Source organism: Trichosurus vulpecula, chromosome 2, assembly GCF_011100635.1.
Source record: "Trichosurus vulpecula isolate mTriVul1 chromosome 2, mTriVul1.pri, whole genome shotgun sequence".
In the NCBI taxonomy this organism is placed as follows: domain Eukaryota; kingdom Metazoa; phylum Chordata; class Mammalia; order Diprotodontia; family Phalangeridae; genus Trichosurus; species Trichosurus vulpecula.
This window is the reverse complement of record NC_050574.1, coordinates 368,479,261-368,506,893: the sequence shown is the minus strand read 5'-3', so window position 1 is coordinate 368,506,893 and position 27,633 is coordinate 368,479,261. Positions and strand designations below refer to the sequence as shown.

Genomic DNA, 27,633 nt, shown 5'->3' with positions numbered 1-27,633 from the left:
CCAGAACATGAAGTTATTCTCAAAATCCTGTTATAGCAGCCGATGCAAGAACACCTATGGGAAAAGTTTTCCTTTCTTTTCACAAAGACTCTTGGCTCACAAATTCTGGCAATAAAACTGGCTAACTCATTCTGATGGACTTATCATAGAGTTCCAATAAATAGCTTTATAGCAAAACTTGATTGTGCAATAAGAATCTTTTTTTTTTTTAGAAAACCTGAATGGGGGTGGGGAAAACAGGGTTAAGAAGATGCAGAATTACATTTGAATGCATCTTGTACTCTGAGGTGTGAAAAATCCTACCCAGACTTGGCAGTGTATATTATACATCTGTTCAAAGTATTGTAAAATAAATATATTCTGCTTTAAAGGTCCCATTGGTAGCTGGTCTAGATTCTCTCATAGTATAACATTAAGATAAAACCATTTTCTTTACTTTGGTATTGAAGGAAAAATTTAATTTCATTTGTACAACTGAGGAGGCTAAAAAAAAGTTTTGCTTCATTTAAACTGAAGAGTATTGTTTTTTGTTCAACTCTGGGTAGATTAAAAAGTCTTGCAAATAGATGATTTTTTTGCTAAGTAAAATTTGGCTAAAACCTCAGAACAAACAATGCCTGAGAGATGCAACAGTTACAGATACATTTTTTTTTTCCAAAGAAAGTATCCTCACAAGCTAGTGTCTCACCATCCCCTTAAAAGTTCACAGAGAGAAATAAACAAACATGAAGATTCCAAGCGAACAGACAGCAAAGAGCCCAACGTTTAGTGTTAACTTAACTTTGGGAGTCTCTTCCAACATTTGTAAACAAAGAGCCTCCTCCTCCATCACATCTCTGAGGCTTCTTTTGTTCAGGCTCTTACTTTTAAAACCACAGAACCAGTCTATGAATTTCCAGTACTGGTGTCTACCCTCAGTCTCCTTCTCTTGCTCTCTCTCACCCATGAGAGCCGCCTGCCCATTGGAGTAACAGTCTACCGGGGTCTCGGCCTCGGAATGACTCAGAGAAGACACTGGGTTGCTTTCTTCTCTGCATGGCATCAAGAGGTTGATATCCTCTGGCTGCATGGTCTTAAGGTTCTCTTCAGACTTTCCATTAGGGACAATGTGATTGGTACCCTCAAGGTTCTCACTGCATTTCAGGATGCTCTTCTCCTGCATCTTGTATGGGTCCTCTCGTGGGATGTTCTCTTTCCTGTCTGGGACTTTTACAGACCAGAAAGTGGTAGTATGGATCTGTTCCTTGGTAGGAGGTGGTGTGAGAAGGCTGACTACCACAGTAATGAGTCCTGTGACCCAAAACAAAGCTGTAGCCACATACATGTAATGGATATTTTTTATGAAGGCTGGCCTCTCATCAGGTTGGTCACATTCTGGGGCACGGTAGGTAAATGCCAGGATCAAGCGAAGAGCTCCTAGAACAAAGCCAGCCATTCCACCATAAAACGCCCCTTGTTCATTGCAACGCTTCCAGAAAATGGCCAAAAGGAAAAGAGCTGCCACTGGGGGTGTCAGATAATCAGCCACTTCCTGAATATAAAGGTACATCTGGCCCCCTTGCATTTCCACGATGATTGGCACCCAAGCGATGCTGATCACTACCATGAAGGCCACAAAAACTCTTCCCACAATCATTAGCTCTCTGGAGCTTGCTGTTTTGCGAATGAGCTTGTACACATCAAGGGTGAATATGGTACTGGCACTGTTAAATATTGAGTCGAGATCACTCATCAGTGCTGCGATCATTACAGCCATCATCAGCCCCCGCAGGCCCACAGGTACCAGTTTCATCACTAGGCGTGGATAAGCAATATTGGAACATCCAGCTCGGCTGCCACAGACTTGCATACAATGCTCTGGGTTGATACAAGCAATATCATCTGCAAATAGTATTCTTGAAATCATCCCTGGGACCACTATAATAAACATAGGCAGAAGCTTTAAGAAGCCAGCCATCAGAGTAGAGCCTTTGGCATGCGCGATATTTTTGGCAGCTAAAACCCTCTGCACAATAACCTGGTCAGCACACCAGTACCACACTGATGCCGGGGTCTGCCCAAGAATGAATCCAGGCCAAGGAACATCTTCATCCGTTGGCTCACGCAACATTTTCAGGGAATCTGGTTTTGGGTGAACGTTACAAGAATTCGTGTTCGAAAGGTTGTAAGTCAACAAGATCGAGGTCACGTTAGGTGTTGCCAACATGTACCTTTTCTTAACTTCCTCAAACCCACCAACCTCCATCATGCTGATAACCATAAGTGTAAGGGCCCCAATGATCATGAGCAAAGCTTGAAGTGTATCTGTATAGATGACTGCAACAAGGCCTCCAGTTACAGTCAGCAAAGCAGTCATTCCAATCAGCAGGATCACAGATAAGTAAAGGTTCCAACCCAAAGACTCCTGGATAAAGAGGGCACCTGAATACAGATCAACTGAAAGCTTGGTGAAAATATAGAGAAGTAAAGACAAGGCTGCAAAATAGACCTGAATCCTATGGCCACCAAAACGCTTGGATAAATATTCAGGCATGGTGTACACCCCTGACCGGATGTAGACTGGTATGAAAACCCATCCCAGAAGCTGCAAAAGCATTAAGGCGTTGAACTCCCACGCACCTACAGCAAATCCACTTGCGGCTCCGGATCCTGCCAGCCCAATGAAGTGTTCACTCCCAATATTGCTCACAAACAAAGAGGCACCAATAGCTACCCAGGTCATAGAGCGCCCTGCCAGGAAGTATCCGCTCACGGTGCTTCTATTGGATTTCCACATGGCAAAAAAACCAATGCACATGACCAGCACAAAGTACAGGGCCACAATGGCAATGTCTGCTGTCTCCAGCAAGGCCCTCATTTTGGTAACTTTGTTAAGTCAACAGCTTCCAATGATAGATGTGTTCAACTTTATTTTTTGGTCCCCCCAGCCAAGTCTTTATGCCATACGTGGACTGGACTAAATATAGTAATATAGCAGGTCAATGTCTTTGTCCTTTGATTTGCTGTCTTGATGGTGTTGGTTGTGACAAACTTTGAAGGAGACAGTTTTTAAAATTTTTCTCCGCTTCTTAATTGGAATTTTGAGAACTTAGCCCGAACTTTTAATCCACATTCCATAAGACCATCAGCATTTACTCAGTTGTTGGAGGAGAAATTCTGAGTTGCAGCTAAGTCTAGTGAGGCCTACTGTACCAACCCTGCAAGGCAGCAAAGACAAAAGACAAAGATTGAATTAGAGAAGGATTTCACCAAACCACGAGGAAATTTTTTTTTAAAGTCTGGCAAACAAATGGAGCAAGAAGATGGACTTAAAAAAAAACTTTTCAAAATATAACTGGAGAATCACACAAAAATTCTATTCAACAAGACAATTAGTCGAGAATAAACTACCATCTCATGTCTGGCACAGAATACTTTTCATTTTGAAAAAACAAAATTCGGGGCGGGTAATTTGGCAGGGAACACAAATTCAGCTTACAATTAACACCAATCTACCAAGAGTTAAGAATCATACACCATGAAACAGTCTTATTACAGAAGGTTGTCTGAAGGGATAAAGGTATATAGCAAAACTCTAGAACTCTTCAGAAAAATTAGTCAAAAACAAAACAAAAAAATCGCTAACAATATAAGGTAGGTGATAGCATACTGCCAAGACTCACTCACTCATGGAAACAAAGCTCCAAGTAGGTATTTTTTGCTGGGCCCCTAAAATTTCATTTTGCCTTACACAAATGAAAAAGTCACTGCTCTATTTCCACTCCTAGATGTCATTCAACTTTGCTATAAAAACTAGCAGAGAACTAAGCAAAATATAAACAAACAAAAAGATAAAAACTTTATTTTTTTAATTGATACTGCCTTTTTTAAAAGATGGCTTGACTTTCTTCTTACTGTATACATTAGGGGAGGAAATCACTGGACCTGTGATTTCACTGGTAAAGGGAACTCTGGGAGAAGGCCTCTAACCCAATGTAGATAACACCTGCTCTGCAACTTCTGCTCTTACAACTGCCTGAGGTATGGAGCAGTTAAGTGACTTGCTGGAAGTCACACAACCAAGGTTATATCACAGGCAGGATTTGAACCCAGGCTTTCCTGACTCCTAGGCCAGTTCCTTCCCTCCCTATAAAATGTCAGAATATAAAAAAAAGTTATTATGACTATCTAATAATGTTGTCTTTGAACTAATTTATGCCATATTTAAATAGTTTAAAATCTTATGTGGATTTGTTTTTTCTAGATACAAAAAGCATTGTTTTTAAAACATCCAGTTTAAAATAATTATTTTTATCTTCCTTCTCTCTCCCCCCACAACTACATACACTTTCCACAATGTTAAAAAAAATGAATTTACTATGAATCCAAAATTAATTGGTCCTAATAAGTTTCACAAGTTAACTAGACCTCATTTAATTCCCATGCCTCCCTTTTCTTGACACTTTCACATGTGTAAGCACACATACACACATTCACTTAAAACAAGCATTTATTCAATAATAGTTAAGGAATTGAGTCATAATTTTTTGGTGAAATTCTACTTTTCAGGAAGGAGGATAGGGAGAAAGTGCTAATTTATCAGTAACTCTTTCAAGATTTCTTTAATCTAATTGCAACAAAGTATGACCCTGCTAACATTAATATTATTGCCATGATCCCCAAAATCCCAGATCCCTATAAGGAACACATATCACAAATAGGGGTAAAGAGGAACAGGAGTCAAGCAACAAGTATTTGTTAAGTAGCTACTATGTGCCAGGCACTGTGTTAGGCACTGATACAAGTAATAAAAAAAAAAAGAATGAAAAAATCCTGTCTCACAATCAGCTTACATTCTAATGGGATTAACAATCCAAAAAGAAGCAAATCAATGAACATGATCAGAGTACCAAACTACCAGAAACCCTGAAAAGAAAAACTGGTTTTAGGAAAAAGAGAACACGAGTCAGAATCTTTTTTTTTACAAAGAAATATTACAGATTATGAAAAAGTAGAGAAAATCTGCCAGAAGAAAAATATACCAACACAAGCACCAACAAAACTAGTTTTTTCAAGATATAACAAAATAGACGAACTCTTTAAAGGAAATACAAAATGAACCCAAATTATCACGAAACAAAATAAAGCAACTAATAAGAAAACCTAGGTCAATGCAACAATCAAACTAAACAGGCTAGGAATATCAGATAAGCCAACGGATTCAATGGCAATTGGCAAGCAGAACTATGATACTGGAAGGCAAAGAACATAGGAAATAAAAAAGGAAAAGGAAAAAAAATGCCCAGAAAATTATATAGCTAGGAAAAGATTCAGAATCTTTGCACACTATAGCCATCGATCTTCAGGATGTGTCAATTTAAGAATTTGAGACCTAGAGTTAGAAAAGATCTCAATAGCTTTTGAATTCAACCCCCTCATTTTGCAGATGAGGAATAGTTGTTTTTCAGTTGTGTCCTATTCTTTGGGACTCTATTTGAGATTTTCTTGGCAAATATTCTTGAGTGGTTTGCCATTTCTTCCTCCAGTTCATTTTACAGGTGAGGTGACTGAGGCAAACAGGGTTAAGTGACTTGCCCAGGGTCACAAAGCTAAGTGTCTGAGGCCGGATTTGAACTCAAGAAGATTAATCTTCCTGATTCCAAGCCCTGCTCTCCATCCACTTGGCCACCTATCTGCCCCACACAGATGAGGAAACTGAGGCCCAATCAGGTTATGTAACTTGTCAACAAGGGTGGGACAGAAGGCAGGCTAGGAGAGTAAACATCAGGGAAGACACTAGGCTAATTATTGGGCTTTGTGAAAAGCAAGAACTCAATTCAACTCAAAAAATGCTTAAATGTATACTATGTATAGTGTGTTACATAAGCTAGGCCCTGGGGTATAGTCAGATAACCGTAATATTATCCATTTAGAAGATGCCTCCAACAATGCAGTTCACAACCCATCCATACCTGCCCATGCCACATGACTCATCCACGTCCTCCCATAAATTCGTCAGGGGGATCCAACAAATGTGATAGGAGCCTGTCTCACTTTCTCTTGACATCACAAAGGTAACCAATGGAGTACTCTGGCAGTTCACTTATCATTCCTTGCACCTGACACATGACCAGTCCATTTTCTTCCTAGCATGTATTTCCTTGATCACAAATTTCATCAAGACAAAAAAAGAAAATAATCCCTGACTTTGTGGGAATCATAAGATCCTAGCTCTAGAGCTGGAAGGCATCTCAGAGTTCATCTAGTATAACTACCTCATTTATTTTATTGATGAGGAATCTGAAGCCTCGGGTCACAAATATAGTAAGTATCCGGGGTGGGGTTTGAACTTAGGTCATCTGATTCCACTCTAACACTGCATCCTTACATTCCATTGGGAGAATGCAACAAATAACACAAGAACAAGATAATCTGGGATGAAAGCCTTTTGTCTTTGCCTTAACGTCACCCCTCCCTCAACCCCATAGCTTCCCAGAAAGAAGAGCAAAACGGAGCTCATACAGTTTAGCCGTGGCAGGAGTCACCAATTACAAACCTTCTGATGCAACAGAGAATCGTGAGGCCTTACTATCTCCCCTGCTGTCATACCTTCTCATCCCCCTGGGCACTGCCATCTGACCTGCTGATGCACCACCGTGGTCCCTGGGCCTTACCATCTGCCTTGCGGCTGAATTCATGTTGTCTCTCCAATAACACTTCAGGGCTACCAAACTATTCCTACTTGTATTCCCAGCCCATGGCACACAGGAAGCAATTAAGCTATTTCATTCGTTCATGTTTCAGGAAATCATAAAGGAAAAGTTCCCAGAATCTCACTCCACCCAAGAGCTTTTGCAAAGTCTTTCTGTGCTCACACCTTAGAGGTAATCTGTTCTAATAACTATTTTTTAGATAAAGAAACTAAAAGAAAAAGACAAAGAAAGAAACAAGATTTGAGCTTGTCTTCTAAATCCAAATCCTGGCTCTTTTTTTTTTTTAACTATACCATTATTGCTTACTATTTTATATTTCCAAACTTCCCATAATTCTTCCCATCACCCTCTCAGGTAAGGCCTTCCCCTCATCTTTAATTGACAAAAGAGGCCATTCATTTGCCCTTGGTTCCATGATTAGCAGTCATCTCCAGCACAGTGACCTCACTATTACACTCTCTTTCATCTTTAGTTTTTCTATTATCTATCCATTTCTTCACTATTGTCAAAAAACCTGCCATGGTTCTACCTCTCCTTCACTCCCCCCCCAAAAAACCCCTACTACTTCCAAGAGTGTGACAACTCTTCCAATTATCCAGGTTCAGAACCTCAATATCATCCTCTACTCTTCATTCACTCTACATCATCCCATCAGCTGTCAAATCTTACACTTACAACATCTTTCACATATGCCCCTCTTCTCCATTCACAGAGCCACTCACACCGTAGTTCAGGTCCTCATCAACTCCCATCTGACTAGTGCAATGGTCTCCCTATTTGCTCTCCCTGATTCCTGCCTCTCCTTACTCCAATCCATCCCTCACACAACTGCTGAAGTGATTTTCCTTAAGTTATCTGCCCGTGTCACTCTCCTACTCCGTACTGCCTCTAGGATAAAGCAGGAAGTCCTCTGCTCAGCTTTTATAGCTCTTCACATTCTGTTCCAATGTGTCTTTCCAGCTTCATCACGCATTACTTCCCTTCTTGAACTCTATGGTCCGGTCAACTTGGCCTTTCTTATTACTTGCTCTTTTCCTTACCTTTGCATTAACTACCACCCATGCCTGAAATGTGCACACCTCCCACATCTACTCAAAAAATCCATCACTTTTTTTTAGGCTATAGTGTTTAAGAGACTTGCCCAGGGTCACACAGTTATTGTTTGAGGCTAAATGTGAACTCAGGTCCTCCTGACTCCAGGACTGTGATGCCAATCAGTGATTAAAGATCTTTCCCAACCATTCAATAAGGCCTCAGGGTGGGGCTAGTTAAGGGAAGCTTGATTAGAGGTTTGTAGGCAGGCCTACACGCTTTCACTGATTGGGCTTGAAGCCCTCAGGCCCTAAAAAGAGTATATATACCCAGAAGGTAGTCCTAGAACCCAGAATCTGCAGAGAGCTCAGACTAGTGAGCTACAGAACTCAGAGAGCTGTGGAGAGATGAGAGCGTGCAGAGCGGAGAGTGGAGACCAGGGTGCTGCAGAGACCAGAGAACTGAGAATTTACAGAATCAAGAGACTGAGAAGGGAGAATCCAGAAGACTGAAAGGACTCTGAGAACTGCAAGGGGAAAGGACAGAGTCTAGCAGACAGTTAGGCTTCGTGAGTGTTTACGGGAAGGCTACAGGATGACTTGGCTCCCTGCTGTAACACTGTGTCACAATTTCCTTGTTACATTGAGGTGGACATACTGGCTTTGGAATACTATTACCACTATGCCAAGTTGGAGTTATTGGTCTTGGAGTTTGATCCTCTGGTGTCTAAGTAAATGTTTTATTTCCTCTGCCTTCTACCTAGAGAACCTCTTATACTTTGCAATTCCAAACTATACTGGCATGTTCATGGTCATCTTAGAGGTCACGAGTCTTGACTTACTGATACAAGGACCAGTGCTCTATCTACTACACCACCTAGCTGCCCTACAAGTCTATCACTTCTAAAGCCTTTTCCTGATCCCTCCAACTTTGAATTCCCTCCCTAGCCTTCATATAGGCACATTTTTTGCGCACACATACCCTCCCCACACACAGAATATAAGCTCCTTAAGGAGTAATTATTTCTTTTTTTTTTTAATTTGTAGCCCCAGCATGTAGCATATAGTAGATGTTTAATGAAAGTTTGGTGATTTGACCGAATATCACTGAGTGCCCTCTATTAAGTATATTTGGAATTTCCTCGCTTTCATTCCTTTATTTTATACAGATACATATATGTCCACTGTGATAGTAAAATGAATGGTGAGACATTCATTTTTCTTAAAATACATGGACATATACAATTTCTTCCTCAATCAAAATTTGACTGTCACCAATTTATGCTTTTATATTTATTTTTAAGACTGCTAGCTTTCAAGTTAACTCACTGAAAAGTTGTAGAATAATTCAGAGCTAGGAAAAGCAGGAGAAACTGGTTACTTTGTAGAGTTTTCTCTGATTTTCCATAATTAAGAATTAATTTTACATTCTCAAAAAAAGCACAATTCTAGTGATGACATTGAAATGTATATGGAAATAGCCTCATTGCATTTTTAACAGTGCCTTCCTCACAAATAGCTGTGAAGTAGGTAGTACAAGTGATAAAGATATCAAGGTTCTGAGACAGTAAGTAAAATTAAGTCCACAACCACAAGACTAGCAAATGGGATCTGAATTCAGGTCTCCTGGCTCCAAGTCTAGCCAGCCATGAAAAAATTTAAGATCATTTATTTAGAGCAAAAATGAACCTTAAAGATTATCTAGTCTCTCATTTTATAGGTAAGGAAAGTAAAGTCAAGAAAGGTGTAAGTCATATAACTAAGGTCACACAGTTATTGACTAGCAGAAAGATTCACAAGCCTCTCTTCTCTAGTCAGAAAACTGGGAAGAAATGTTGAGAACCACTACTATGAGGTCATCATTCTAAATCATATACATATTATATAGATGTGTCAGGAAGAGAGAGTTCCAAGAAGATGGGAAAGACAGAGAGAGCAACAGTGAAGAAAAAAACCACACAGAACATTCTTTGGCCAGATAAAAATCTTTCTTTCATCCATGACGCACAGAATTAGTCTATCTGGAAGTACCACTTACCCATTGTACCCACAGGAAAGGACCACTTATCTTCATCGGGCTTATTTCTTTTTCAGAGTTTGTTCCAAGAATTACTACATTTGTCACCTTTCATTTTAGTCTGTCTCCCTGCATTTCAATTCAAGAAGCATTCATTGATCACCTTTTATGTGCTGAGGATGAAAAGTCAAAAACAAAACAATGCCTCACCTCATGGAGATTACATTCTACTGATGGGAAACAACATGTACTAAATTAAATATAAAACAAAAACAAATTAGGGAGGGGCATTAATAGGCAGAGGTAAGGAGCATTAGGAAAGGCCTCAGGTAGGAAATAGTGCTTGAGCTGAGCCCAAAAAGGGCTAGGGATTCAAGGTGGCAGAGGTGATAACAGGGGATTCTAGGAAAGAGGAAAGGCTAACAAAAGGAAATCCTGTACAAAGGCAGGAGACAGAATGATATTTGGGTGGAATAGTTAATAAGCTAGTGAACAGCCTGGAAACCTAGAAGTGATGGTGAAAGGCTTTTCTACATCCAACAGGGAAGTTTCCATTTTTTCCTAAAGACAAGAAAAGGAAAAAAATGAAGGTTTTTGAGTAGGAGACTAACAGGGTCAGATCAACTAAAGAGAGCTTATAACAATATGAATGCCTTTGGGTTCTATCAAGTCCAGTTTCCACATTTGAGGAAACTGAGGCCCAGAGAAATGATTTTCCCAAGACCAGAAAGGTAGTTAAGTAGCAGTGTGAATTTGAACCCAGGGCCATTAACTCCAAATTCAGTGTTCCTTCTACCTCAACAAGGTATTTCCTTCTTTAAAAAAACTGAAAGGTCACCTGAATTTGTCTTAAGTCAAATTCAAAGACATTTATCTGCATGTAGGCAAGTATGACTACTCCCACAAAGAAGGGAACTAACAAATTAAGAGCTCACTGAAGCACATGGGAAGATTCTGCACCACTTCAAAAATTTCACATCTCAAAAACTTAACATTTTCAGGACAATGACATCTATCAAAAATGGTTTAAGACTAATTGTACATGTGACTTATTTTTTTCCCTTTTTTTTGGAGGGGGGGGGGAAGGCAGGGCAATTGGGGTTAAGTTACTTACCCAAGGTCACACAGCTAGTAAGTGTCTGAGTCAAGTGTCAAGTGTCTGAGGCCAGATTTGAACTCAGCTCCTCCTGACTCTAGGGCCAGTGCTCTACTCACTGAACCACCTAGCTGCCCCCACATGACTTACTTTTGCCTTAGTTTTCTGATTTGTAAAAATTCTTTGATTCACAGGGATGTTAAGACAAAAGATGGCTGAGGAACAAAAGATTTTGAAAAAGTACAAACACTATACTCTTTATTTCTAATTAAATCAGATTAAGACTCTTGCAAAGCAGGCAACAAAAATTCAAACAAAGGACAGTCAAGCTACATCTATTAAGTGTCACTGGAAAAGGGAAAAAAAAAACCTATATACACAAAAATCTTTATAGCAGCTCTTTTCACAGAGGCAAAAACTTGGATACCCACCAATTGAGGAATGGCTGAACAAGCCATGAATACTATTGTGTGAAAAGAAATGATGAGCAGGCAGATTTCAGACAAACCTGGAAAAACTTTTATGACCTGATACAAAGTGAAACAAGCAGAACCAGAAGACTATTGTATACAGTAAACAGCAGCATGGTATGGTTGACCATAAATGACTTAGTTCTTCTAAGTGATACAATGACTCAAGGTAACTTACAAAGGATTGATGATAGAAAACGCTATCCACAACCAGAGAAAAAACTGATGGACTCTGAATGTGAAGCAAAGCATACCATTTTCATTTCATTTTTTTCATGTTTTCTTTTTCGTCTGTTTCTTCTTTCACAATTCTAATACGGAAATATCTTTTACATGACTGCAAATTATAATATAACCTATATCAAATTGTTTACTGTTTTAGGAAATGAGGAGGGAGGAGGAAAAAAAAATTTGGAACTCAAATTTTGCAAAAACGAATGCTAAAAATTGTCTTTATCTATAATTGGAAAAAATAAAATACTATCAGGTAAACGATGTGAGCAATCACTACAATCTAAATGTAAGCAACAAAAAATAAAAATAGTAACTGAATTAAAATTTTATTATCATTATAAGATATATTTATAGTGACTAAGCTTCTCTCAAGAATGGATGAAAAAACACTTCTTATCCTTCAAAGAACTGGCATGCTACAGGTAAGGAACATTGTATGGCTCTCTGGGTAAGGGAAGAGGAGGGATGTATATGGAAATGAAAGTGACGTATAGGCTGTGGGTGTGCTGGTAAATGTTTTAAAAACCAGCTCTCAAAAAAAAATTTGTACACATGAAGAATTTTTAAGTTTAATCTCCATAATTAACATTTTCTCCATCACTTTCTTAAGTCTAGACAATCAACAAAACAATTAATCAAGTCCTAACATGTGGGCTTTCTGATTTCCAAGGTGTAAATGCTCATACTTAAAGATTAATGAGGCATTTCACCTCTCTCCAGCATACCTTTGTTAAGTAAAGGATAAAATACTCTTTAAAATTTAAGAAATCAATACACATCAAAGGACCTGTGATTTCCTAGGTCCTCTGTGAGAGTTTCCTCTACTGACAGACTGCAACTAACAGAGGGCAAGTCACTTCTCTTCTAATAAAGTTGACAAAGGGTTACTGAGGTTAAGTGACTTTCCCATAATCCAACAGCTAGGAAATATCAAAGGCAAGATTTGCACCCAAGTCTTCTCCTGAGATGGAGCCCAGCAATCTCTCTTGCACCACGTTGCCTTTCACCTGTTAAAGCATACAAGCTAAATGAGCATCTATTTCCTTTCTGTTACAGGGGGACAAATTTAAATACTACCCCTCTATTTTACCAGAGAGCAAACAATAGAGCAAGGCATTCAAGGACATCCACGAGGACAAGCTTGGAGCTCACATTCCCATGTTCCTTCCACTCTCCTCATCCATATTTCCCACCAGGTTCCAACTTCACCTTCCCTGGAGGCACAACTCTACAAGGTTATCTTTCAGCTGTCCAGCTGGAAGTGTGCCAGAAAATAGAAAAGCACATTTCTGGCAGACCAAAGTCATTCAGCTCTCTCCACTGGAGACTCTTTAGCAGGCAAGTAAGCCTTTGCTGAATATCCTGTAACTTGGGAGATGTTTCTTCACTGAAATTTCCCAAGGTTAGAAGGAAATGGAGAACAATTTAGTTTCTTTCCAAGATTTTTGATGCCAGAAATGCCTAATACTGCAATTAAATGAGCAATATACTAAAATTACCCATTTATCTCCCAATACAACAGTAGCATGTGGCAGAATAGGAATTTATTACTTAAATTAATGTACTTTGAAAGAAAAAAAAAGAAAAAAGAAAATCGGGACAAGGAATAAAAGAGAATTCCATTGGTATGGTCAAGTCAACAAACACTTAGTAAGTGCTTACTTTGTTACACGCTAAGCACTAGGGATGCAAAGCAGAAGACACATCCCTGCTTTCAAGGGCTCACAATTTAATAGGGGAAGACAACATGCCAATACCTATGAAGCAACAAGATAAACAGGATAAACTGGAGAAAATCAACAAAGGGAAGGCATCAGCATTAAGAGGGATTGGGAAAGGCTTCTTGCAGAAAGTAGGATTTTAGCTGGAACTTGAAGCAAGCTGGAAGGGAGAGAATTCCAGACATGGAGAATACCCAATGAAAATCTAGTGAGTTGGAACACAGAGCAATGCAAGAAGGTTCACTGGATCACACAGTATGCGGCAGGGAACAAAGTTAAGAACAGAAAGGCAGGAGGAGGCAGCCAGGTGAAGAGCTTTGAATGCCAAACAAAGGATTTTATATGTGATTCTGGAGGCAATAGGGAGTTACTGGGGTACAGGGAAACTTCCAGGTGAGGTATCTCTTTCTATCAAGAGAGTTGTCAGGAAGTAGCAGTGATATTTTAAGTGACTTGTCCCAATATGTGTCAGAGATGGAGTGATCTTGGTTCTGAAGCCAGGACAGAAGATAAGGATAATGCTGTAGAATATCGACCCAGACCTCTTCCATAAGTAGGCACATTGTGAGAATCCTGCTTCCAAATAGATTTAGAGCTAGTTTGCCTGAAGGTTAGAGAGAATTATAGAACCACAAAATTTTTGGAAGAGATCTCAGCAACTGTGTAGTCCAACCCATGGATGAAGGAGTCCCTACATTCTCAACAAGCAGCTGTTACAATCTCTACTTCAAGAACTTCCAGGACAGGGAATCCATAAACTCTCAACAGACATCAAGCCTACAATGGACCCTTTCCACCTTCCATTCTATCCTCTCAGGCCAAAGAGAATAATCCCTTCTCTACACGACAAACCTTGAACAAGCTATCAAGTCCCCACCGAGGAAGAATTCAGAAATTAACATAATTGCTCAAGTTAAACTGTAGGACCACAAAATGCTAACCATACTTCACCCTCATACTGCTGCCCTGGTTGAAGTGCTTACAGATTTCATTCAGAATGGATTTCCAAACTGATGATAGCATTTCCTTTTGAATAATTTCAGTGATATTAAGTCTAGGACCCTGGAGGGTAGATTTGTTGTACAGTGCAAAAGGAGGAGGTGCTAGAGCTGACATGGATTTATATCCTACCTCTGAGGCTCACAAACAGTGTGACCTGGGGCAAGTCACTTAACCTCTCAGTCTGTTTTCCATAGGTAAAATAAAGGAGTTGGATTAGGAGATCTCTAGGGGGCCTCCTAGCCCTAAAATCAGTCTCTCTAAGGTCCCCCCTCTGACTTCTCTCCAGTCTAACACCTTCATTTTACAAATGGCTACTGAGAGAAGATGACTTACCCAAGGTCACAGCGGCAGTTAGAATTTGAACTCATGTTCTTTACAGCATTCTTTCCATTATACCATGTAACTAGTTTTTATGAAGAGGTTTTGCCTGAATTCATTGGGTTTAAAGAAAAGATTAAAAACATCACGTATAAGATTATTTCAAGACAGGTTTTACATCATCTCCAACCCGAAAATAAAACAATAACACATTAACACGTAGCTAATTAGTAATTAAGGTTTGCAAAGAATTTGTGAACATGATTCTGATACACGATTCTCCTCTATGCTATAGTTTCCCCAACGACTTTGCTTTTTACTGTTTAAAAAAAAGTTTTATAAAGTATTTAAGACTGAAAGAAAATGTGCTACAATTAAATATCAATGGATTTGAAAATATTTGAACTTCAATTTGCATTCTCTGTACACAAAACTGCTAGTCTTCAAAAAGTTGTCAAGGACTACCTGTAACTAAGATCTTAGAATCACTCAAAGAATATGCTGATCTGGAGAAAACAAAAAGCACTCTTCAGAATATAGAAAATTATGGCCTTGTGGAAGGAACAGAGAAGAATAAAAAAGCGGTCATCTCTTTCTGTCTGGTTGTCTCCATTCTGTTTGGGGAACATGGCGTCATTTATGCATCTTCATCCAAATAAAATCATTGTAACAGTAATGAGATGTAAACTAAGAAGAAAACTGTAATGAGTCACTAGGCCAAAAAGAAATGTATCCTTAATGGCCAAAAAAAAAAAAAAAGTGAAAATGTTAAAAGAACAAATGATCATTATACAATTTGTAAGAAATCATCCAATAAAGCACCATGTTTAATAGGCTATATAAGACAAACTTCATGGCAATTAAAGATGCTAACAGTGTCATTACTGACATGTGGTAATTTATACCCTCATGACACTTGGGGGGGAAGGCATCATTTTCTAAAGAAACTATGCCTTGTGTAGAGATGGTATTCAAACTTCCAAAGTGTTTTGCACAAAAGTATACATTAACTTGTAATAATGGTTACTTGAAATAAATAGTCATCTGGGCACATAGAAGAGAGCAAAAAATGGTCTATGAATACTCACTTCTGACAATTTTTAGTCAAAAATATTCTAAGTTGTATTATACAACCTGGTTGTATAATACAACTTATTACACAACTTATTCTAAGTTGTACTATAGCTCAACCTACTCCTTGCACAATTCTCCATAGTCAGACTTATCTCTGATGGACCTTTTGGAGTAGAAGAAAACTTATGTCTAAAAAAAAGTTATTTGTAATTTAAGTTATGGTAAGTTAAATTATACTTTAATTATTTAAATTAAATAAGAGGAATAACACCCAATATACGTTCAATTCAGTATGCTTTTATTATACATCCACCATGCACTAGACATATAGATAAAAAAGAAAAAAATAAATAAAGCCAGTCTCCGCTCTGAAGAAGCTTACTACTACTACCTCAAGATATAACAATCTTAGGATAAAAAAACTAAGGAATAAAAAGCTACTTTACACATAGGTACATATACATGCAAACACTGAGAATAACTTTTATGTCCTTTGGGGGACACAGACTATTATTTACCATTTCTTTCAAGAGGCTCACAAAGATTGCAGTTAATTAAAAACAAACCTGTATTCCTTGCCACTCATCCAATTCGTTACACTTTGCCTACAGGCCACTGATTACCTACAAAGTCATGATATGCCCAGGAACCCATGTGGTCAGAGTATTATTAATAGGTGAGGTAACTACTGATTTTACATACATAACAGGTATTACTGGTAGACAAAAATGAAACCAGAAAAGAGGTATCAAAGACAAGACATGAAAGAGAAAAAAAATTGAGATTCACATAGCAAAATGTGACAGACCATTTCAGTGGCCACCTTCTCTGATTGTGGCCATTTCAGAAGTGTGACAGCCTTCCCTGAATATGCCATATTTTGTTCCCAGAGTTCATTCTGAAATATCCACTGGAGCAGAGTGATTTCTCAACCTGCTACCTGTGAGCTGTTTTAAAAAAAATTTTGGTAATTGTATTTCAGAATAACTAGTTTCCTTTGTAATTCTATTTTATACATTTAAAAACACTATTCTGATAAAGGGGCCATAAACTTCACCATACTGACAAAAATGTCCATGACATCAAAAAGATTAAAGAATTCTTACACTAGAGTAAAATTATTAAAAAGAACACATTTCTCTCTATTCTAGTCCTTTGCCTTTTTTTAAAAACTATATCACAATGACTGATGATCTTCATTAAAAAGTTTTATGTTAAGCATGATAAAGTACAAAAGAGGTGTGTAGTAGGCATACACATGGTAGGGCCAATAAAGCACGAGAAACACATGAGTGTTCAGAAGGCATTTTTTTCTTCAAGTGAATTCGTGACAATAAGATCTAAAAGGTCTTTCTACAAGAACTGAAAAGGTCTTTACAAGTTGGAAGGAACTTTAAATATTAACTACATTGACACTGAAATACCCTGTGAATGAACAAATGAATGCAATCAACACCAGGTATTTCCAACTGCAGGAAGGCATTGGGGGGGAACAGCCTTCAGACTTAAGCTCTGGATCAAATCAATTTGGGGACAACTATAAACTTACAGGTCACCAGTCCAATTTGTCCATAAAATCCTGAAACAACGCAAACCTCAACATCCCAGGAAAATAGGATCATTTCACACCTTCCCTCAAGAAGACCCTGGTCCTAGCATCAAGTCCACAGTCAGGAAGTAGGCTGGAAGAAGGAGCAAACAAAATAAGAATGCCACCATAAAAAGCTACAGTTGCAATGGGGCCATTCAAAATACAATCCATAAGAGAATGACTCCAAAATATCTAACTAGGGAAGCCTCAATTAAAACATATCTTGGGCATAAATTCAACTAGAATTTGTCAAAGAGATGAAATAAGAGGTTCTTTCCTCTAATTTAAAATATTTTTATAAAATGAGAATAGTAGAGAAAAAAGATAGGAAAATAAGCAAAAGCTATAGAAGAATTAGGCGGAAAAACAGTTTGGCACAAGAGGTGTAAAACACTACCCAAGCAACAAACCCTCTGAAAATAAGAATGAACCAAATAGCAGATAATGACAAGAAATACTAAAATAAAGTGAAAAAAACTTAAAAAAAATAAAAGGAGAAGAAAATGTAAGGCATCTTATAGCCAAAACAACTGACCTGGAAAATAACTTAAGGGTCAATGGACTACCTGAAAGCCATAAACAAATAAAAAAGCTTATGATTCAAGAAATCATAAAAGAAAATTGCCCACATCTCTTAGAACCAGAAGACAAAGTGGAAATAGAAAGAACCCACTCATCACCTCCTGAAAGAAACCCCCAAAACGAAAACTCCCAGGAGCCAAAATCCATAGGCTTACGACTGAGAATAGCTTAGCCAAAAATACTGAGTATAATCCCACAGGGAAAAAAAATGAAACTTTTAATAGAAGACTTCTAAGTATTCCTTACAAAAAGACTTAGAGCTTCAGAGAAACCTTGAAGTGCAAATAGAAGAGTCAACACGAGCAAACAATGATACAGGACAAGACCTCAATTTAAAAAAAATTTTTAAAGAAAAAAGTACAGGTATACCTCGATTTATGTAATAAATACCCAAGTATGTATAAATGGAGTTAAAGTGATATTTACTGGGTCATGAATCAGTATATTTGTTATGAAATAACAAAAGTATGGTACTAGATGAGAAGATATTATTTTGGTTTAGATCCAGAAGATGTGAACTCTAGGTCTACAGTTAAACTGAGACCTGGGAAAGACCTTAGCTTCTTAAAAAGGCCAAGGTCTTTCATTGCATGGGGGCCATCTCAAGTCATCCTGATCAACATCTTGTCACTGAACCCAGAAGGCTTGGGAGGAGAGAGGCTGGTGGCTTTGTACAGCCTTCCCTCACTTAAATTCAATTCACTTGCAAGTAATGGCATCACCTTACCATGGCCACCGTCCACTCAAAGACAAACAACAACAATACAGACCAGTTAACCAATGAGGAAACGTCAACACAAGAGCTTCAAAGACATCAAAGGTCCAGACAACAAAAGAGGGCAGGGGGAGAACAGCTTCACATAGAAGCAGCACAGCATAACAGAAAGAGTAGTAGGCTCAGAGTAAGGAAGACCTGGGTTCAAATCCTGCCTCACACTGGCAAAGCCCCTAAGTCAGGGACCTGTTGTGAACTGCCTAAGAATTCCTTACACACAAAAAAAACCACAGATTATTTTCAAATTTATCTTTCCTTAAAAGTTATTAAGCCTGTAATTACTATTTATTAATTAGATTTTTAACTGAAAGACAGTCTGATGCAGTGGACAGAAGGCCAGCTTCAAAATCAGAACAACCTGGGTTCAAGTTCTACCTGACACAGATTTGGCTGGGTGACATGGACCAAGTCACATAATGCAACTCTTACAGATTATAAATTAGAGAAAAGGTGCTGGGTTGACGTGCAGTGGTAGAGGTTGTTTGCTTAACTCCACTTCAACTGCATCAACCAAAACAAAATATTTTCAAATTATTTTTGATTATTTTCAAATTTATCTTTCCTTAAAAGTTATTAAGCCTGTAATTACTATTTATTAATTAGATTTTTAACTGAAAGACAGTCTGATGCAGTGGACAGAAGGCCAGCTTCAAAATCAGAACAACCTGGGTTCAAGTTCTACCTGACACAGATTTGGCTGGGTGACATGGACCAAGTCACATAATGCAACTCTTACAGATTATAAATTAGAGAAAAGGTGCTGGGTTGACGTGCAGTGGTAGAGGTTGTTTGCTCAACTCCACTTCAACTGCATCAACCAAAACAAAATATCGCTAGCAAAGCACTTAGTAAATGTGCAAGAGAGAGGGAACAGTCAATACGGGAGGAAGAAAAAAGAGCTCTTAGGAGAAGTGTTCACTTTGGAAAATGTATGTTCATAAATTGACCCTATCATTTCTAGCAACTCTAAGGAAGTAAAACCTTTCAATCACTTCATAGGGTTAAATAACCCATTCTTTTTAAAGAACAAAGGTCTCACAGTGAAAGGTTGGAATCCTTCAAAGCCCTTTTAACAGCTGAGTATCTAGTCTTAACAGTCAGACTTCAAGCATGAGGACAAGGCTAAGAGAGATTACTGATTGCAAACTGGGTAGATGATGCTAGTAGCTCAAGGGCAAAGAATGATAAACTCCATGAACAAGGGTCTAAAGTTGTAAACATTTACATCACAGTCAATTTACTTCTATACCCCAAACAGAAACCTCTCCCCCTCCAAAGTTTCTGGAGGATAAGCCCAGGGTACAGACAAATAGAGGGAAAGGAAATTAAGCAAGGACCTCCCTAGTCATCATGCACAACAGGTCATGTGCCAACACAAAAATTATCTATGAGCAAAGCTGAACAGAAAGCTGACCACTTACAAAAACTGCTTGATTCTAAGAACCCCTCCTCAAAATTACATAGACACCCACCTCCCCTTAACCATGGCTTACTTATACATCTGAGCATCAAGGTTCTCTATTTCCCCAATAGTGTAATAAACAGATGATTATCTACTTTTGGAAGATTAAAGGATCCCACAGTTGTCTATTTTAGAAGGGGAGAGGAACTTTGCTTCCACTGTAAAAAAAAAAAAAAAAATAAAAAGGCGGGGGGGGGGGGGGGGGAAATCCTTAAATACAGAATTAAAATTGAGGCAGACTGGCAAGGCAATAAGATTGAGATATGGTCATAAACTGTCAAAGAAAACCAAAGATCTCCAAAAAAAAAATAATTTTTACTAGATGTTACCTTAAACCTAGCCTAACAGCTGGTACAACTTTTTAAAAGGGGTAATATGTTTTTTTTTCACATACTTCCACAGGGGCTATGAACTCACTTGCTCCTATATTACAGAACTATAATATATACGAGCTTGCATTCATCCAGTACCGAAGTTACATGAGGTTATTGTTTAAACCATTAATTTTTCATTCCCAAGTTTAAAATACCTGGGTAGAGATGCAAAGGCATAGAAAAAAATTTTCCAATCGCTCTCCCCCTTCACCTAGCCCAAAGCCTTCTCATAAACTATGATAATTTTCTGAGTAAACCAATTATGCAATTAGATCACCACTTCAGGGGATTCTTTATTAAGACTAATCAGGACCTCATTGTATTCCTAATAATGTTTTTTTGATCTATAAAAACACAATATATACATATATGTATATATTTAATTTTTTTCCCCAATATGTCTATTTTATTCCCCTTGCCAACAAAATTAACAAAAAATCACTTTTTTCATCTCAGGTTTTCCCCTCTATAGCCTTACTAAACCTAATCTCTTCCAACCAAAGGTTTGTTACATTCTCACATTCTCCCAAAACACAGTGCGATTTTATTTCTAAAGGTTATTTCAAATTGTGAATTGTACCCTTCTTCTTAATCTCCATGCCTAAAAGTTATCAAGGTGTGATCTCTCATGCAACAAAAGAATCCTCTCTTCAGTATCTCCAGCAAACGATCATCCATTCAGCCAATGTTTTTAACAATTCATTTCAAGAGATGGGAAACTCACTATTTCAGTTGCCACCACAGTGGGGTTCCAATACTTACTGGCTCAGTAACCATGGACAAAGTAAAGTACTTACCCTCTCTTAGGGGCTCTGTTCCCTCCACTAAAACAGGGAGGGTAACTATTGTACCTATCTCAGAAATGAAATACAGCAAAGCAATCTGTGAACCTGAGAGCACTATGTAAATGTCAGTTATTAGAGTGCTTTAAGTGCTTAATGCTCTCCAATCAGCACAAAGTAAACTGTATTACCTCCTTATTCTAGACATCATACTTTAAATCAATGTGGCCTAAGAATGCATTAGCAATCTAAAGGGACCGCATTGATCAATAATCAACAAGCACTTACTCCATGCCAGGTATTGTGCTAAATTAATGCAGAGTATACCAAAAAAAAAAAAAAAGGCAAAAACAGTCTCTGCCCTCTTTGTGGGGGAGACAAAACATAAATAAATAGGGAGCAGACAGATGAAAAATGTGGCACAATGGAAAGAGTGCTAGGCCTGAATTCAAATCTGGCTTAACACTTACTAGATATGTGACCCTGGAATGTCACTTAATCATGTTTGCCTCTGCTCCTCACCTGTAAAATGAGCTGGAGAAGGAAATGACATTGCTAGACACTCTTTAAAAAGTTTATTTTGGTAGAAGGGAAGATGGATTGCAGTAGGGAAGCAATGAATAAGGAAGATCACTTAGAAGGTTCCTGTAACAGTCTAGGTGACAGGTGATGAAGGTCAGCTCAAGGGTGGTGGCTGTGTGAGTGGAGAGAAGAGGGACACACCACATTTGTTGTGAAGGCAGATATGACAAGATATGGCAGTGGACTGGATATCTGGACTGAAGGAGGAATAGATGACCCCAAGGTTGCTAACCTGCATAAACCGAGAGGATGATATCCACTACAACTCATTATTTTAAGCAATTACATCTGAAGAAATGATGGTAAGATTTCCACTACCCTGTTATGTAATGCTTAACAACTGAGAATTAAAAATATAATTAAGGCATTTTTAGCCAGAGAAGGACCTGAAGGAGTTAAAGGTCCTTGTACTAAAAACATGTACACCTAAATTCAAACTAAATTTTACTTGCAAATTTCTCATTTATTTGTTTAGTTTTGCTGAGAATTACTATTCCACAAGTGCCTGGCACCTATTAAAGACTCAGGTTTTTCCATTCCTTCCCATCTCATTAAAATTTTTCCTAGTTCAAACATGAATTCAGTAACATTAAATCATGTTTCAAATACGTACTAAATATATCCTGAAATATATAGCAGGGATTTCCCCTCAAAAGTGGCTTGGCCACATCCTAACAGTTTTCGGGTACCTTAGAGGTAATGAAAGACACAAAGTATTGTTTTGAGCATTTCACATCTAAAAAAGACTTCTGTCACTAGTACTGGGAGGAGGAAGGGAGTGGTGGGGGTAAAAGGAAACCAAACAATGGACCTCGTAATTCCAAAAAGATTGAGAATCACCCACTGCCCTACAGAATATAACAGGCATGAAACAGATGGGAAACACATCTAGGTATCCAATCCAATCTAAAGGCACCAGTGATGCAAGAATCCCTTAAGTCACAAATTATTTTTTATCATTTTTAAGGGCTCTCCATGTTTTTACACATAGTAGCAATATAAATATCAGTTGGTCAATTAAGCTTTCCCCCCCCAGAAAAGGAGTCAGCAGACCTGAGTTCAAATCCCAATTTTACTACTTACTACATTTGTGACAAAGAGTAGATTATTTCTTCCTAGGTCTGCTTCCTCAACTGTAAAATGGAGGTGAGGAGCCCTTCAGGAATGACATCTAAAGGCCCTTACAACTCTAAATTTATAACCCTATTAATCTGGGTTCTGTAAAAGTAATACTGTATACATGGGATACTATATATACACTATAAAGTTCAAGCTGATCTTCACAACTACTGACGCTAAGAATTTCAAATTCCAGTTTTCTGAATAACTTAAACACAACAAATTTTCTGAAACCAGGAAAACCTCGAATGTTCATTACACACACATTTCAAAAAGCAGGAGAAAAAGTATGACCTGTATGTAATACCTTTTATTCCTAACCCACTTTAAATCCAAGATAATTTCTTCAGCCTTTTCAACCATAACACATTGTTGCAATGTTCCCTCTACAAACCCTGGTGACCAAGAAACATGAATACAAAACTCAACCAGTTTCCATATGACTCTCCTTCCTCCAAACATACCCCACCCCCATCAGGGTTATTAACTACACAAGAGTGATTAAGTCAACATTATTTGATGCCAGGTGGTGCCCACATTCATAGCCCTAAACTTAGGTAGCCCTCCCACCTACCTGTGATCTCTTGACAACTAGCTGAGAAAAAGCAAACTTAACCAATGTGCCTGCAGGCGCACTGTAAGGATAAAGAGGCTGTGACTTAACTTAGCCCTTGGCTTCCAGACAAAATTCAAATATACACAAGCTATGCCAACACCCATTAACAAGATTTTCTTGCCCACCTTCCATTTACCTACATAAAGATAAATAGATTAAAGTGAAAAGACTAATAAGGGGGAAGATGCCCATAGCCAATAAACCAATTTTTTAATACCTTCTATAATATATGGATTGCCTGAGAAGAGCACAATAGTCTCCTTATTCCCACCAAGGGTTTATCTCCAGTTCTTGCTTTCCCACCCACCCCACCCCATTTCTTTTTCTGTCCCCAATTAAATTTCATGTTTATGTGAATTGGGTAAATATGAAGGAGTCCTCTTTGGGGACCTGATAAACTTCAAATTCTTATTTTCTCAAGTTCAAAGAAAAAAAGGTCAGGGGCACAAGGTTATTATGCCTGGTCAAAGACTTTCAGGGCAGAACTCAAAATGTCTAGTATCTAGGCTAGTAAATAACTTGAAAAGTTAGCAAATTACTCAAATGCTTTCTTTTCACAGCATTTATTAAATTCTGTAGACCTTGTGATTATTAGCATTAGTTCAGCATATTATATGCCACACTCAAAAGCTGCTCAAGCACTACTGTTACACATTCCAAAGTTAAGAAAGTTTTATAGAGAGCAATGATATGAAAAAGTTTGTAAATACTGAAAACCATAATACCAAAGTACATATACAACATTTTTTTAAAAATTTTTTAAAGTACCAAGAGGAGTTGGGGTGGGGGGGAGCCCAAATTTCTAAGACATCAGACAATGTGCTGGGACAAAGAGCTGTCTTCACTATGGCTGATAAATCACAAAACAAGGTAACTTTGTGTTATCATGTACCATCTCATCAAAAGCTCCCTTGAGGCAATCTCTGTCTCTCTCTACCTACCTTTCCGTCTGCTTCTCTATCTTCCCCTCTCTCTGCCTTTCTTTCTGTCTGTCTCCTCTCTGCCCCTGGCTCTGTTTCTTTTTCTCACAGGAAAAAATTTTCTCAGACAGAAGCAGAAAGAACAATCTTTAGATGAATAAAATAAAGATTAGGATAGCAACTATATGTATAGGAGCAATATACATAGAAACTTTTAGGCTTACTGTTTTTTTTATGAAGAATTAGATTAAGGTTTTAGTGCACTTCCCCCTCCAGCCCCCCCAACCCCGCGCCCCGTCTGATTCTTTGAATATTCATTCAAGTCAGAGATGTAGCAACAAGTCAAAAAAGTACTACACGTGAGGATTCAAAGATAATTTTATTGAATTGTGCTGAAGTTTCAAAACACACGCACTTCAATCAAAACAGGGCTGAAGGTGTTTGAGACACATAAAAAGGTAAGTAAAAATCAGGAGCACATTTTACTAGGGGAACCTAGAGTAAGGTAATTAGCAATGAGCATACCATAGGCATGAAATTAAAAGTTGGGGTTTGGTTTGTAATAACATTGCAAGGTTTCCCAATTCGAGGACGGGCAGAAGACATACAGTGTGTGATTTTTTTTTCTCCCTTCTGGCAAGAAGATTAGGGTTTAAGTTCCACGTTTATCCTAAAGGGGCATACCTGTGTATACGGATGATGCAGAGTTGGCAGTCCAGGAGTGAGCGGAATCACCCCCTTTTCGAGAAATGAGCGAAACCCGCTCCACATACACACATGATCACAGGCAGCAATGCAGCGTATCGTACACACGGGGATACATATACACGAGGGCACACATCTACAGCCTCGTAGAAACACGCGGCCGGGCTTTCACACACAGACACACGTAGGAGGTGTATGTTAGGTGGCGCAGTGTTGGACAGAGCGCTGGACCGAGTCATTAAGACCCGAGTTCAAACGCAGCCCCGGGCACGTACTAGCCCTTTGACCAAGTCACGTACCCCGATCTCAGCGCCAGTTTCCTTATCGGTAAAATGAGGCTAACAATAGCGCCTACCTCCCGCGGTGGTGACGCGCTTCAAAGGAGTCACGGTGGGCAGAGCGCTTTGCAAACCCCAAAGAGCTATGGAAATACTTACTAAGGCCATCCCGAGCACATGCACCACCTCGGAAGCTCACGGAGCTGCCCACGCCCCCACACGCCTCCACTCATTTACTCAGGGAAACACACGCGCGAGCCCGTCTCAAGGCACTCGCAGACGCGCACACGCGCCCCGGGACCTGCCAGGCGCGGGCAACCTGTATGTTCGCGCGCGCGCGCGCGTGTATGTGTGCGTGTGTGTGTGCGTGTGTAAAAAAAGGACGAGCGGGAAGCAATGAATGAACCCGGCTGCATCCTCCCCGGGCACCTCCAGCCCCCGCCCCAGAAGCCCAAGGGGAGGGGGAAGCAGAGGAGCCCCTCTCCCGCGCCGGTCCGTTGGGGGCAGGGGGGTGTGACAATGCCAAAGCTGCGGAGGAGACAGCGAGGATGCAGAGGCCGGGGAGGGGGCGCGGGGAGGGAGGCAGGGAGAGGAGCGAGGCTGGGCCGGGTCACTTACCCGCTGCATGGCTTTCAGGATCAAAGCCAGCTCGTATCGAGGCATCCCAAAGCTCCGCTGTCGGGACCGTGGGAGGGCGGCGGGACGCCGGAGGGGCGCTGCGGGGCGAGCAGGAGATCGCGGGGCGGGGAAGGGGAAAGACAAGGACGAACGTCGGCTCCCGTGCTCCCAGCAGCAAAGGCAACTTACAGCCCCGGGTGTCCAGGCTTAAAGGCTCCCGCAGCTGCGCACAGCGGCTCTTCCATGCGCGACTGGGCAGGCTCCTCCCCCGCCTTAAAGGGGACGCGACGGCTCCGCCGGAGCAGCCGCCCACCGCCCCCGCCCCATCCGCTCCCCGCCCCCCCCCCCCGCCTCGCACGTGGTCGCTCGGCCCTGCAGGCCCCCCGACTGGGCCCAGGCGGCGGCTGCTAAACCCAGGCTGGGTTCCTAGGGCGGTGACAGGGGCAGGACACCCTCTCGCCTTCTTCCTGCCGCCTTCGCTACCCCGCCTACTACCTAGGCTTCTGGAAGCCTCCAGCACTTAACGTTTTCCTTCGCAGAGATGCTCTCCCTTCCTGGGCTTGCAGCTGCTGGGCTGCCGCGCTCCCTACCTGGGGCCGGTGCACTGACCCCTGGGGATGGGCCGGGCCGCCAGCAGTGGGGATGCGGGTCCGAGCCGCCCGGGGGACCGAGGCTGCTTTCGGGAGCGGCTGGAGAAGGGGCAAAGTGCGTGCAGGAAGTTAACATTTCTCGGAGGCAAAACGGTCAATCCACAAGCATTTATTAAGTGCCTGTTATGTACCAGGCTCCGGGGCTGAGCTCCGAAATTGCAAATCTAAAGAATGAAACAACCCTGACTCATTCCAATGAGAAAAACAATGAGTACACAAGTAATTATATGGAGGACAAATATAAAGAAAATAAATTCAAAGTAGAGGAATGCCAGGCAGTTTGGGAGGAAGGACACCAGCAGCTGGGGTGATCAGAGAAGATTTCAAATGAGAAATGATGCTCTGGTGGCATCTTGGCTTAAGAGACGCTAGCTGTGACGCAGTCAGCTAGCTTTTATTTATTAAGCGCTTACTCTGTGCCAGGCACTGTGCTATAAGCACTGGAGATACAAAGGCATAAATCAGTACCTGCTCTCAGGGAGCTCACAGTCTAAATGAAGGGCATTTCGGGCTCGGGGGTTGGCCAGGGCTGTGCAAAGACACCCAGAGAGAAGATGGGTGGGTCTTTTGTAAGGAACAGAAAGGCCAGTGGATACTGAAGTAGTCAGCAAGCCTGACAAGTAAGCGCTAAGCCTGCGATATGGATCCCAGATACAAAGAAAGGGAAAAAAAAGCCAGTCCCTGATCTCAAAGGAACTCAAATGAGAGAGACAACATGAAAGCGACTACGCACAAACAAGATTAGGATAAATTAAGGGAAGTCTCAGAGAGAAGGCATTAATTTTGAAGACTGGGAAAGTCTTTTTGGAGAAGGTGGGACTTAAACCGAGAATTGAAGAATACCAGGAAAACCAGGAGGCAGAGATGAGGAAGGAGAAAGTTCCAGGCATGGAGAGGACAGCCTGTGAAAATACTCATTCAGAG

General features: G+C 40.0%; 2 protein-coding genes across 2 annotated transcripts in view; both read right to left on the bottom strand.

Annotated features, from left to right (window-relative positions):
* The window catches only part of MRPS6 (mitochondrial ribosomal protein S6), an 88,529-nt gene extending 62,263 nt beyond the window's left edge, over nt 1–26,266 (bottom strand). The window contains exon 1 of the mRNA XM_036744483.1: nt 26,060–26,266. Coding sequence (XP_036600378.1) covers nt 26,060–26,104 — 45 coding nt within the window. The 5' untranslated portion in view covers nt 26,105–26,266. The remainder of the gene's footprint in view (nt 1–26,059) is intronic.
* On the bottom strand, nt 244–26,278 carry SLC5A3 (solute carrier family 5 member 3). The gene is made up of 2 exons (XM_036744482.1): nt 26,060–26,278; nt 244–3,197 (listed from the first exon to the last, which is right to left on the bottom strand). Exon 2 carries the CDS (start codon nt 2,855–2,857, stop codon nt 704–706), a length of 2,154 nt encoding a protein of 717 aa, XP_036600377.1. The 5' UTR covers nt 2,858–3,197; nt 26,060–26,278; the 3' UTR covers nt 244–703.
* Nucleotides 26,279–27,633: the final 1,355 nt, after the last annotated feature.